Below are 14,974 nucleotides of genomic sequence, written 5' to 3' on the forward strand. Positions count from 1 at the left end.
GCAACCAGAAAGAATAATATCTACTTTTGCAAACATGTAAACAGTGAATTTTTATTTTTAAATGAAAACATGCAAAACTAAAAAAAAACAGATGGACAGGAAAAATATCGATAAAAAATCTTGTAGGTAAAAATAATAGGTCTTTTTTGGGTAAAACCATCAATAAATGGTATAGACTCTAGACTGGACATAGTTAAAAAGAAAATTAAAGAGTTGGAAACTAGTACTAAGGAATTTGCTCCAAAGTAAACAAAAAAGAGACAAGGAGGATAAACTGAGAGGCTCCAAAATTCCTGTAAAAGGAACTCTAGAAGTACAGAAACAAAGAAATGGCGAAGAAGCAATTGACTGTATTTTGACTTTTTGAATATTCACAAGGTATAAAATTCAAAAGATACAGAGTCCAGCATCAGACAGTTTTTCTCACTGGACACAAGGAGCATCACCAGTTTCTCGTGTACACTTTCAGAGAGATTTTATGAATACAAAAACAGTAACGTGAATGGTAGATGATAGAAATACACACGATCTTCCGGAATTTGCCTTCTTCTGATAGATACGTTATACATAATAAAACGAATACATTTTAAATGTACAGATTGACTCCAAATATAGAATTTTTCCATCACCCAAAAGGTCCCCTTGCGATCCTTTCAGTAAATCTCATACTGACTATTTTGCCACCTGCCCCTAGCAACCACTTACTCTGATGATTATCAGAATCCTGCCTCTTCCAGAACTTCATATAAATAAAGATCACGTCATATGTAGTCTTTTGTAGCTGGCTTCCTTTATTCAATAAAAAGTCTGTGAAATTCACTCATGTTATATGTCCTGTTAAATTTGTTTCTTTTTTTGTCAAGAGATAGTCTACTCTATAGCGTTGGTATGGTATACGAAATGTTGTATTTGACATAGCCATACCGTAACTTCTCTACCCATTCACCTGTTACGGACATTTGGGTTGTTTCTAGTTGAGGTTGTTATGAATATAGCTTCTATGAACTTGACAAGTGCAAGTCATTGTGTGGACACATGCTTTCTTTTTTCTTGGGTAAGTACGTAGGAGCAGGCTTGCTGAGTCAATCAGTAAATATATGTTTAACGTAACAAGAACTGACTAACTCTTTTCTTAAAGAGGTTTGCATCCCCACCAGAAATATTTAAGAGTTACAGTTACTCCATAGCCTTGCCATCACTTGATTGTCACAAAATTTTGATGACTATGAAGCAGAAGCACATCGTGACTTTCATTTTCATTTTCCTAGAGGCTAATGATATTGAACATCTTTTCATGTATGTTTCTACCCTCTGCATATCTTTGGTGAAATGTTTGTTCAAATCGTTTGCCTATTTCTGATTCAACACAAGTCATTTGTGTCCTTCTTTTTGGTTGTAAGAGTTCTTTCTATATTCTAGATACAAGTCCTTTGTTTGCTATACGTGCAATAAATATTTCCTCTCAGTTTTCATGTACTTAATGTTTTTGATGAGCAGAAGGTGTTAATCTTGATGAAACCATGAAGCCCTATTTATCTTCTTCTTTTTTTTTTTTTCTTTAAGAGGTTTTTGCTATAGGGAGCATGTGTGCACCAAAGAGAGAGAGAGACAGAAAGCGAGAAGTCTTTCCCTTCTCTTCCATTATCTTCTTGGGTTTTGGGCATGCACACACACACCCTGGTGTGAGTTTAAGCCACTGGGTTTGGGACTCAAATCACCATCAACTACGTGTGAGTTCAGTGATGTAGCCATCTCCTAGTCTCTTATTTCCTTTTTTTCTTGAGAGATTTTCACTATAGGGTGCATGCACTCTCCAGAAACAGAAAACAAGAAATCACCTTTTAGGGAGGGTGGTCACACTACAATCCCTTCTCCTCCAGTCTTATCAGGATTTTGGGCATGCATACACTCAAGCACATGCACCCAGCATGAATTTCAAGCCGCTGGGTCTAGGACTGGAAACACAGTCAACTATCTGGGAGTCCAGCAATGTAACTATTATGACATTTGCTGGTCCCTTATTTTTTCTTTTAAAACTGTTTTTCCACATTTTAAAATTTTTTGAATGATGTCATTTTATTAGGAAAAAACCAAAGTTTTTCAAAAGTTTCATAAAAATCTGGTTCTTTTTCTGTCCTTTTGAAAACTCTTTTAAGGTCTCATTGCATAGTTGGTTTCAAATGGGGCAATCCAAATATTTCAGGGACCTTTGCAAGGTTGGAGATATATTTTGCTGCCATGACTGTGGGAAGGGCTACTAGTGGGTAGAGGCCATGGGTGCTGCTCAACATCTTACAGTACACCGGAGGGTCAGCGGTAACAATGACCCCAGCCTCAATGCTGAGGTTGAGGAAGTTTGCAATTATTCTGATACAGCTCTTTACCGCCATCTGGTGGTGAGAGATGAGCCTGCAATGTCTCGCTTTCTGTCTCTATGTCTCTCTCTGTCTGTCTGGCGAGCGCTCGTGCCCTACAGTGAAAATCTCTAAAAAAAAAAAAAAATCCATGCATAGATTACAAAATTTCTTCTATTAATTTTTAGGTTGCTATAGGGCATGTGTGCTTATTGGAGACAAACGAAAACAGACAGAGACAGAAAGTGAGAAATCACTCCCTAGAGGGAATGGCCATACTGCAATCCCTTCTCCTCCAGTCTCCTCTTGGGATCTTGGGCATACACGCACATGCTCCCAGAGTGAGTTTAAACCACCAGGTCTGGGACTCGAACTGTGGTCGACTACATGGGAGTTCGGTGACATAGCCATTATGCCAACTGCTGGTCCCAAAGCCCAATTTATCTTTTTTTTAAAAAAAGATATGGTTTATGTTCTTTGTAGCCTAAGAAATAATTGTCTATCTCAGAGTCTTGAAGATTTTCTCCTATGTTATGTTTTCTTCTAGAAGTCTTCTAATTTTAGCTTTTAGGTTTAGGTCTGTGTTCCATTTCAAAATAATGTTTGTTATGTGAGGTAGATGTTAAAATTCATTTTTTGGGGGGGGCAGCAGGAGGTGTGGTGGTTAAAGACGCTGGACTCCCACATGGGCAACCGAGGTTCAAGTCCCAGACGTGGCGGCTTGCTTTCTTACTCCCCCCCCCTCTCTGTCTCTGATCAAACTGGAAAATAATAATAATAAATAAAGTTAAAATGAAAAAATTCTTTAAAAAAGGGAAAAAATGTTTTTCTATATTCAGTTGTCTTAGTACCACTTGTTGAAAAGACTAATTTTTTTCAGTGAATTATACTGATACCTTAACATACATCAATGTATCCTATTTGTTTCTATATCCAATTCTCTTCGCTTTGCCTTGTGCATTTCTTTTCTTTAAAATATGTCTCAGTAGGGGTCAGCAGGTGGTGTGGTGGTTTAAGCACTGAACTTACACATGGCCAACCATGGTTTAAGTCTCAGACTGAGTGGCTTAAAAATCATGCTGGGCATGTGTGTGTGTACCCAAAATTCCAAGAAGAAAACAGAGGAGAAGGGATTGTGGTGTGGTCATCCCCTAAGGCAGGTGGTTTCTCATTTTCCCTGTTTCTGTCTCTTTGGCAAACATATATGCCCTATGGCAAAACCCCTATATATAGATAATAGATATAGATATATACACACATAGATATATACACATATATGCACACACTCCTTTCAGTAAATCTCCTGCTCTGTCTATATATATATATACATGTGTGTGTGTGTGTGTGTGTAGAGAGAGAGATAGAGATTGTCAGAAAAGTCATGACGTACTTTTTCTACATTTTTCTATGTAAAGATGCATCATGAGTTTTCTGACAACAAAAACACTTTAAATATTATATATGTGTGTGTGTGTGTGTGTATATATATATATATATATATATATACACTCACATATATATGTATATATATATATTTCCAATATATATATCATATATATATATCATATATATATATATATATATCAGAAATAGTTCTATATAAATACATAAAAATTTGCTTTGTTGGACCAGCCCCATAGCATTATGGTTAGGTACTCTGCATAGGAAGCCAGATGCGTCAAATTCTGAAGGCTTGAAGAACACACTGTGTGCATGCGCATGCCCCAAATCCTGACAGGATGGGAGACAAGGAGGAAAAGGGGCTGTAGTGTGACTACACCCCCGCTGGGGGTGGCAACCTAGATGTGTTCTCTCTTTCTCTTTTTCCCTCTCTGGCAAATGCATGTGCAGTCAGGCAATTAAAAAAAAAAAAAGATTTGTTGTGTAGTTTTTCCACAGGCATTGAAAGTAATCCATGAAAAGATACACAATAATTGATTTACCAACTTCCACAATGATGGCTGTGTAGATTGCTTTCTACCCCTTGCTATTTTACAAACAATGCTGCATAAAATAACCTTGTTTATCTATTGGTTTACACATGTGGGAATGGGCCTATGTGACAAATTCATAGAACTGCTGAACTTGCATTTGTAATGTGACTGTTGTCAAGCTGCCCTCCAGAAAGGTTTTGCCAATTCATATTCCTGCTACTTCGATAGTCTGAGGAAAACATTGTCCCTAGGTACGGTTTTATTCGCATTTTGCTTAATATGAGCAAATTTGAGTGCTTTTTAATATAAGCCATCTGTAGCTCCTTTTCTGGGAACTGTTTTAACATCAACCATTTCTTTATCCAGTTTTCCATCAAGTTGTGAATCCCTTCCTTATTGACTTGTTGAAGCCCTTTTATACCAGAGAAATGAGCTCTCTGCTTATGAAATGAGTCATTGATATACCCCCATTTTTTTATTTGCCTTTTAATTTTGTTTTTGGTAGTTTTACCATACAGATATTTTAGAGGTAATCAAATTAGCTATTCTTTTCTTTTATGACTGCCTATCTCCAAGATTTTTACTCTTTTAACTCCCTATAGCAATTTTTTGGTAGTACTTTTAGGGTTTTAAAAAATGCTTGCTTTTTGTGTTTAGTTGGTTTTAATTTTTTTGGCCAAAAGCAAAAAACATAGATTAAAGTTCTTTTTTTTATAAGTGCTTTCCCAGTTAGCTGAAATATCATTTTTCCCCCACTGATTTGAGGTGTCACTTTTGATGTCACTTTTATCATATATCAACCCTGTATATATTTGGATTTATTTCTGGATATTTTATTCTGCCCATTACTCTATGTATCTATTCATGTACTAGAACCTTCTGTAAAATGGTTTGTATATTATTATAAGACATTCTAATATTTCATAAGATTATTTAAGCTCCTTTATTAATCTTTTGTCAGAATATGATTGGCTATTTCTGTTTGTTAATTCAATACGAACTCTAGAATCAATTTATCTAGTTCTACAAAAAATATATATATATTAGTGGGACCAGCAGATGGCATAACGGTTATGTCACCGGACTCCCATGTAGTTGACCATGGTTTGAGTTCTGGACCTGGTGGCTTAAAACTCAGGCCAGGCGTGTGTGTGTGCCCAAGATCCCGAGAGGACAATGGAGGAGAAGGGATTGCGGTGTGGCCATCCCCCATGGGGGGTGATTTCTTGCTGTGTCTCTATATCTCTGTGTCTTTCTGGCAAGCACAAATCTATAGCAAAAATCTCTCTTAAAAAAAAGTATTAGCAAAAATCTGTCTTAAAAAAGTATTAGCAATTTTAGCTAAATAAATCAGTTAACATAAAAATTAAATCATTATGATGGTGAGTCAATCAAAGAACATGCTACGTCTTTGAATTTGTTCAAGTCTTCTTTAAATCCTCGAGTAGTTAAAATTTTCTCCTTGTAGACCTTGCACATATTTTGTTAATGTTATTTTTATCTTTTTAAAATTGCTTTTGTGAATTGCCTCTTTTATTTCTTTTTATTTTTTCATAACTGATTTTAATTCACAAGAATTTAGTTTTAACATTTTTTGTATACTGCACTCAGACGACTTGTTAATTTCTTTTACTGTTTTTATAATTTTTCATTAGAATATCTTAAATTTTATAGTGTACAATCACATTATTGTAAAATAATCAGTTCAATAATACATCTGGAAATAATAATAAAAAGTTTACATTTTTCTTGCTAATTTTTACACCTTTTTTTCCCCTCTTTTCTAATTAGATGATCTATTTTTAAGAATCGCGTTAAAAGTGCCAACGACTGGCATGTTGGTTAAGGTGCTGGACTCCCACATGGTTCTAGTCCAGGACCTGGTGGCTTGCTTTCTCATTTCTCTCTCTCTCTCTCTCTCTCTCTCTCCCTCTCTCTCATGAGCACACACATAGCAAACTTAAAAAATAATAATAACCAAAATAAATAAATAATTTTTTAAAAGTTATGTTAAAAACAATTGTGATTACACATTTTATAATTCCATTTATATAACATTTCTAAAAACGACAAAATTATAAAAACAAAAAACAAATTAGTTGTTACCAGAGGTTAGAGAAAGTGGTAAGAGGAAGAAGGTAGGGATGCGTATATAAGGGCACCCTGATCCTTGTGGTTTCTAGAAACGTTCTGTTCCTGAACTGTATCAACCTCAACATCCCAGCCACGATGTTATACTATAGGTTTTCTATGGGGGAAAACTGGGTAAAATCACTCGTGGAATCTCTTTTGTTATTTATCTTTTCTTTTCTTTCTTTTAAAAAAATTTTCGTAGTAGGATACACGTACTCACCAGAGAGAGACACCCACAGAGAGAGAAAATGAGAAAGCATTCCCCGGGTGAATGGTCCACTGCATTCCCTTCTCTTTCATTCTTCTCTCAGGATTTGGGGCACACAAACACATGCACCCAGTGTGTTTTTCAAGCCACCGGGCCTAGGACTTGAACCACACAGTTGGCCATAGGGCAACCTACTGCCTTCACCACAGTACCATTGGCTAGCTCATCTCTGTGTTGTTTCTTACAACTGCATGTAAGGTTATGATTATCTGAAAAGGAAAAGTTATTTTTTTAAAAAAAAGAGCACTAATTTTTTTTTTTTTTTTTTAACAAACAATGATGAGGGGCCAGCAGGTGGCATAGTGGTTGAACCACAGTTCAAGTCCTGGACCCAATGGCCTGAAACACACTGGCACATGTGCATGCATGCACATGCCTGCTCAAAATTCCAAGAGGAGAATGGAGGAGAAGGGATTCAGTGTGGCCATTCCCCCCAGGGGGTGATTTTTCACTTTCTCTCTGTCTGTCTCTCTGTCTCTCCAGGAACTCATGCACTCTATAACAAAAACAAACAAACAAACAAATTTCTCTAGAAAAACAAAACACAAACAAAAAGATGAAAAAGCATCTATGTTTTCCCCTAACTTTAATAAGGATATTTTCAGTATTTTGATATTAAACATGAGTCCAGCTAGCTCTTGGATTAAGGTATACCAACAAAGGAAGCGATGAGTCCAAATGTATCAGTGATAACAATAGATAAAAATGGATTAAACTCACATATACAGCTATATGTATTATGGAAATATTCATTCTTTTACATTGATATTTTTAATTTGCAAAGATAATTGTGTGTGTGTCTATACACAGAAAGATAATGCAAATGTGGCAAAGTATTAATAATTGGTAAATCTTGATAAAATATATGAGAGCTCATTGTGTTAATCTAGCAACTTTTGTGGTAACGTTTTTTTCAAAATAGAATTTAAAAATAAAGTAAAATTTAAGATAACAATGTGGGAGCTTGTGTTCAATGCATAGCTGACTTGCTGTGATCCTTGTCAGGTTTAGGAGAAACACTGTGTGTGTTTCTAGCCACTGCGTCAGGACTCAATGGACAAGTCAGCCGTGTAGGAGTCCCGCACCTTCACCACCACGCACCTGCTGGCCCATGGCCGAATTTTCCTCATGAAAGAAGACGTTATTTTCCATTCCCAGCAGTAAAATTTGAGTGTTATACCCAACAGGATGCTATTACAGTGTGGGATCAATATTTTGTTTGTATTTGCCAATTTGATAAACAAAAAGAATCTTTTTGTAGCTTAATTTCAAAGCCCACATTCTCTTAAACACAGTAGAGACCACACTAAGAAAACGGATGTTTTGGAATCTACAGCAAGCTCCCAGGCCAGGGAGGTAAAAATCGGTAGTCCTCTAAGGAGACTGAGCAGACACTGAACCCCGGTCCGATGGTGACAAGGATAGACCAGGGGAGGACCTGCCAGCCACACTCCCAGGTTGCCTGGGAAATCCAGGACATCCAGCTCCCCCCAGGTTGCCTGACCAGTCAGCAGGCCGCAGCTACCTCACCCACATCGGCTCTATGTGAAATGGAGCCCTGTTAACTCTGAGCAGCTTGTTTAATTTCTGCACAGCACAGTGTTTACTTTCCATACAGTCACCGGCAAGGCTCTTCAGAGCCTTCAGGCCTCACATACAGCTCTCCACAGCCACGTGTGAAGGACCAACTGCCCTTCAGTTTCACACAAAGCTTCCGCTAAAAATCCTTAACTGGAATTAGGTGCAGTTAGCAATTTTCAGAGACCTTTCTATTTTCTCTGAAACTAAGGAAGAAAGGGACATTTTCTATAAATGTAGTAAAAATGTGCCCAGATTGTTAATAAAAATCCTTTGAATGTATTGAAAATAATCGAGTGACTAATTCGCACCATCCATTCTGCTACACACTTTCATACTGTGTTCTCAGATCTAATTTTCGAAACAACCCACAATTTAGTTGGTATTGTTGTCCTCGTTTTATTGACAATCAAACTGAGCACCAGAGAAGTTCAGTGACACGCTCAATGCCCCAAGCTTCCCCTGCTTCAAATCTAGATTGATGAGTTTACGAAGGTAGACTCTCAGGGACTGAGTATTCACGTTATCTGCTGCAACATTAAGATAAAGTAACAATAAAGTTATGCTTTCTCATTAACCAGCCTGGGGCATTTAGAATATTCTGGTTGTGTAATAAAGACTTGGGGCAGGGGGCGGGGAGCATAACATGAAGATTAATATGAGCGGGAACTTCCGATTCAATATTTCTGGGCACTTTCTGGAAAAATGTGTATGCTTAGTTAACAGCAACAACCACTTCAGCAAGGAGTAGACAGTTAATCATTTTAAATAATGCTGGCCCAGGTGATCTTATTCTCTGACACACTGGGCTTCTGGTCCACGTGATTTTGCTGATGCAGCTGCTCCCGCTGATGCTGTAGAAGGGTTTTTGATTTATAGTTTGAAGTTAAAATTACCAAAGAGTTTAAAAGCAGTACAAAAGCCATATGCATCTTTCTGTCACTATCTCAGAACATTGCCTTTCATTTTTGCCCACATTTTTGCTTGAGAGGCTGGAATCTAGCTCTGGATAAAGAAAAGAAGAAAAATAGCAGCCTCGCCTGGGAATTATTTATTACAAAATTCTATGAGCTATTTTAAAGTCCCGAAGTATAAACAAAACAACGGAAAACACTCGGGTTTCTCTAGTCACTTTCAGAATAAATGAGTGAAGGAGGCAAGGCAAAAGGACTAAAATACACATTTTATAGTGTGTGTTTTGTTTTGTTTTGTTTTGTTTTCTGTTTGCTTCCCCCACCAGGGCCACATCCTATTTACCAGGGTCTGTACACATGCAGGATAATGAAAACAGATCGTGCTTGCTACAGGCCACAAACAAGGTTTCCTTTTATCTGGCATGCCATAGCTCCTACAAACATGACCCTAATGGAAACACTCACTCACTGATGGTTTAGTTATTGTTTTTGTTTAAAGCATTCTCCAAAAAAATAATCCCTAAGAAAAAAAATCAGTTATCTTTTAAATTCTTGCACAAGGGATTTTCCTAAAACAACAAATACTTAACCTACAATAGAAATTCTGTGCCAGATCACTGACATTGCTAATGATTATAATTAAATAAGTGGCTTTAGGAATGTAAGTAATTCTTTAAAACATTTCTCCTTAGGTACCATCGCAAATAATTCTACTGTCTTAGGAGCCATGTTGCAAAAGGCTTGGGTTCATGCTTTAGCCTCAGCATAAAGATTTGCTTTCTGCAGCTTCCTCAGAGCTGAACAAACACAGTCCAGGTATGAACCTTGTATGCTTTCTCCATAGGCAATGTTGTGAGATCGATTATATCCACAGATCACTTTTTCAAAGCCTGATTTTATCCTCATGGTAACCAAATCATTTGTTAAAATATTGAGAAAAGCAAAATGGCATTGATCTTTCACCTCTTTTTCCTACTCAGTCTTTCTTTTGAAGGGTGGGAAGGACCTTAAGGAGGAGTAGCAAGACTTCTAACTGAACACACAGAGTAAGTAGTTGGCTCTTTGAATAATCTAGAGTTGACATATTAAAGAAACAGGCCTGTAATTTTTAGCTGTGAAAAACAGGACTACCAAAGTAGCAAATAGCACAAAAATAAAATAAAAGTTCTGAAAAATGCTCCTGCTTCTTCCTACACATATTTGAAAAATTAATAGCATGTATAAAAGGGATCTGTCCAGAGATTTTACTCAAAAAAATCCTACATGTGTTCCACTAAGACTCTTGACTAGTAAACGCTAGTTACTTCAGCAAAGCAAAATACAAATCAATAGTTAATCACATGTTAAAAGAATAGCAAATTCTTTGAAGTTGTTCTTGAAGAAGCATTGGCTGTCTAATTAAATAAAGCTGAAGTGAAAAGAGGAGGAGGAGAACCAACAATGCAGGTAAAAAGACCTTCTATTAAAGATAAAGAAGCCAAATTAGGTTTAAAACTGAGTCCCAGGCCCCCTGTTTTTCAGTGAGAGACTCACTTCTGACATGTTTTAAAATCCACAGTATCTAGGCTGTAACGATAGGCCAAACCCAAGCAAGGCTGAAGATCAAACACAAGCCAACGATGCTCTGAGAACTTTTCTAGTGTTTGCCTACACAAAGCAACTAGCTCAGGTATACCAACCACATTAAAATTGCTTTTAAGGAAGATGTTCTGTGATTGAGTTTCTTCTTTCTTGTCCATTCACAATAAAATATCTGCAGAAGTTTGTCATCCTTTGACATAATCATATAAGTTGCAACATATCTAATATCTATTCAATTTTATAAAGTAAATTTTAATCAAAGCAGGACTGGCAGGTGGTGTGGTGGTTAAGGTGCTGGACTTCCACATGGCACCATAGTTTGAGTCCTGGACCTGGGGCTTACTTTCTCACTTTTCCTCTCTCTCTCTCTGGTCAAATTTGAAGTAATAACAATAATAATAATAAACAAAATCAAATAAAATAATTCTTTAAAACATTTTACAATCAAAACTGCACATATTTTCTGAGCTTGAAGAACCCAGAGGCTTGAAGTAGTGGAAAACATGAGAAACATAATACAGTCTCTTACCAAATGAAAACCTGGTTTTGATTATTTTTTTTGTACCTGAGTTTAATAAAAAGTAGTTTGCCCTTTCTGGAAATGTTAAATCAATTGCCAAACACAAATGGTGTTCTTCAGCCTATGCCAGGAGTAGGTTTCTTTGTCTTTTTGCCCAGTCTTGGCCAAGACCTTAGCCTTACTCAACAGTGACTAAAATCTTCAAATCAATACTCTTCCTTGCCTGAAATGTATGGTCTACAGCATTGCTCTATAAATAACATTAGGTGATTAAAGAGACTAAAACTGGATCTTAAACTACTCAACGTCATTGTTGTTACCCTTGGTTTGTGTTGCTAAAAAAGAAAAAAAGCATAGAGCCAGCAGGTGGTGTGGTGGTTAAGGCACTAGACTCCCAAATGGCCTCCCGTAAGTACGAGTCCTGGACCTCTCAGCTTACTTGCTCACGTTCTCTCTCTCTCTCTCTCTCGTGAACATGCATGCCTTGTAGCAAGTTAAATAATAATAATAATGATAAATAAAATTAAATAATTCTTTAAATAAAAAGCCTATGGGTTTGTTCACTTTATTTAATTATGAAAGCAAATGAAAAAACTCTCACCTTGTGATGGCCAAATTCATTCAAAATGCTCCCCAGTTTTCTGGTGTTACTGTGTGGATTTTGGGCCACGACGGCAGGATGGGGATCCCTCCAGTCGACAGACAAGCGGTGATACCAAAGGCGCTGACTCTCCTGAACGTGCGCCAATTTGACACTAGGATCAAAACGATGCACTTCACACCCATTGTTGGCCATGCTGACCTCGAAATGGGTATCATCGCTTCCTAGCCTGTACAGAAAGGCAGTGAAAGTCAGCCACAGAAAATGTCATAAAGCACAGTGTTAGACTGACAAAATGGCAGTTCCAAGACCAGTTTTCTCAGTCAGATCATATGGCAAATGTACACATTCAATAAGCTTTCTTTCACAAAAGGCATTAGCATAGCTCAATATAAGCTTCTGATAAAAGAAAAAGAAATGATCTGCTAATCTCAGACCAGCAAATCACATGCTTAAACATGTAGAAGCATATCAAATAGATTTTTCAAAAAAAATTTTTTTAAATCATAGTAGAGACAAAACAAAGAATATCCAGTAGGCTTAAGAGATTTCTCTGGTTTCCTTTTATCTGGCATGCCATAGCTCCTACAAACATGACCCTAATGGAAACACTCACTCACTGATGGTTTAGTTATTGTTTTTGTTTAAAGCATTCTCCAAAAAAATAATCCCTAAGAAAAAAAATCAGTTATCTTTTAAATTCTTGCACAAGGGATTTTCCTAAAACAACAAATACTTAACCTACAATAGAAATTCTGTGCCAGATCACTGACATTGCTAATGATTATAATTAAATAAGTGGCTTTAGGAATGTAAGTAATTCTTTAAAACATTTCTCCTTAGGTACCATCGCAAATAATTCTACTGTCTTAGGAGCCATGTTGCAAAAGGCTTGGGTTCATGCTTTAGCCTCAGCATAAAGATTTGCTTTCTGCAGCTTCCTCAGAGCTGAACAAACACAGTCCAGGTATGAACCTTGTATGCTTTCTCCATAGGCAATGTTGTGAGATCGATTATATCCACAGATCACTTTTTCAAAGCCTGATTTTATCCTCATGGTAACCAAATCATTTGTTAAAATATTGAGAAAAGCAAAATGGCATTGATCTTTCACCTCTTTTTCCTACTCAGTCTTTCTTTTGAAGGGTGGGAAGGACCTTAAGGAGGAGTAGCAAGACTTCTAACTGAACACACAGAGTAAGTAGTTGGCTCTTTGAATAATCTAGAGTTGACATATTAAAGAAACAGGCCTGTAATTTTTAGCTGTGAAAAACAGGACTACCAAAGTAGCAAATAGCACAAAAATAAAATAAAAGTTCTGAAAAATGCTCCTGCTTCTTCCTACACATATTTGAAAAATTAATAGCATGTATAAAAGGGATCTGTCCAGAGATTTTACTCAAAAAAATCCTACATGTGTTCCACTAAGACTCTTGACTAGTAAACGCTAGTTACTTCAGCAAAGCAAAATACAAATCAATAGTTAATCACATGTTAAAAGAATAGCAAATTCTTTGAAGTTGTTCTTGAAGAAGCATTGGCTGTCTAATTAAATAAAGCTGAAGTGAAAAGAGGAGGAGGAGAACCAACAATGCAGGTAAAAAGACCTTCTATTAAAGATAAAGAAGCCAAATTAGGTTTAAAACTGAGTCCCAGGCCCCCTGTTTTTCAGTGAGAGACTCACTTCTGACATGTTTTAAAATCCACAGTATCTAGGCTGTAACGATAGGCCAAACCCAAGCAAGGCTGAAGATCAAACACAAGCCAACGATGCTCTGAGAACTTTTCTAGTGTTTGCCTACACAAAGCAACTAGCTCAGGTATACCAACCACATTAAAATTGCTTTTAAGGAAGATGTTCTGTGATTGAGTTTCTTCTTTCTTGTCCATTCACAATAAAATATCTGCAGAAGTTTGTCATCCTTTGACATAATCATATAAGTTGCAACATATCTAATATCTATTCAATTTTATAAAGTAAATTTTAATCAAAGCAGGACTGGCAGGTGGTGTGGTGGTTAAGGTGCTGGACTTCCACATGGCACCATAGTTTGAGTCCTGGACCTGGGGCTTACTTTCTCACTTTTCCTCTCTCTCTCTCTGGTCAAATTTGAAGTAATAACAATAATAATAATAAACAAAATCAAATAAAATAATTCTTTAAAACATTTTACAATCAAAACTGCACATATTTTCTGAGCTTGAAGAACCCAGCGGCTTGAAGTAGTGGAAAACATGAGAACCATAATACAGGCCCTTATCAGCCTATGCCAGGAGTAGGTTTCTTTGTCTTTTTGCCCAGTCTTGGCCAAGACCTTAGCCTTACTCAACAGTGACTAAAATCTTCAAATCAATACTCTTCCTTGCCTGAAATGTATGGTCTACAGCATTGCTCTATAAATAACATTAGGTGATTAAAGAGACTAAAACTGGATCTTAAACTACTCAACGTCATTGTTGTTACCCTTGGTTTGTGTTGCTAAAAAAGAAAAAAAGCATAGAGCCAGCAGGTGGTGTGGTGGTTAAGGCACTAGACTCCCAAATGGCCTCCCGTAAGTACGAGTCCTGGACCTCTCAGCTTACTTGCTCACGTTCTCTCTCTCTCTCTCTCTCGTGAACATGCATGCCTTGTAGCAAGTTAAATAATAATAATAATGATAAATAAAATTAAATAATTCTTTAAATAAAAAGCCTATGGGTTTGTTCACTTTATTTAATTATGAAAGCAAATGAAAAAACTCTCACCTTGTGATGGCCAAATTCATTCAAAATGCTCCCCAGTTTTCTGGTGTTACTGTGTGGATTTTGGGCCACGACGGCAGGATGGGGATCCCTCCAGTCGACAGACAAGCGGTGATACCAAAGGCGCTGACTCTCCTGAACGTGCGCCAATTTGACACTAGGATCAAAACGATGCACTTCACACCCATTGTTGGCCATGCTGACCTCGAAATGGGTATCATCGCTTCCTAGCCTGTACAGAAAGGCAGTGAAAGTCAGCCACAGAAAATGTCATAAAGCACAGTGTTAGACTGACAAAATGGCAGTTCCAAGACCAGTTTTCTCAGTCAGATCATATGGCAAATGTACA

General features: G+C 37.0%; 1 protein-coding gene across 1 annotated transcript in view; it reads right to left on the reverse strand.

The window, feature by feature from the left end:
- The window catches only part of METTL24 (methyltransferase like 24), a 61,579-nt gene extending 49,472 nt beyond the window's left edge, over positions 1–12,107 (reverse strand). The window contains exon 1 of the mRNA XM_027775140.1: positions 11,884–12,107. Coding sequence (XP_027630941.1) covers positions 11,884–12,078 — 195 coding nt within the window. The 5' untranslated portion in view covers positions 12,079–12,107. The remainder of the gene's footprint in view (positions 1–11,883) is intronic.
- Positions 12,108–14,974: the final 2,867 nt, after the last annotated feature.

Source organism: Tupaia chinensis, unplaced genomic scaffold, assembly GCF_000334495.1.
Source record: "Tupaia chinensis unplaced genomic scaffold, TupChi_1.0 Scaffold000527_1, whole genome shotgun sequence".
Classification (NCBI taxonomy): Eukaryota; Metazoa; Chordata; class Mammalia; order Scandentia; family Tupaiidae; genus Tupaia; species Tupaia belangeri.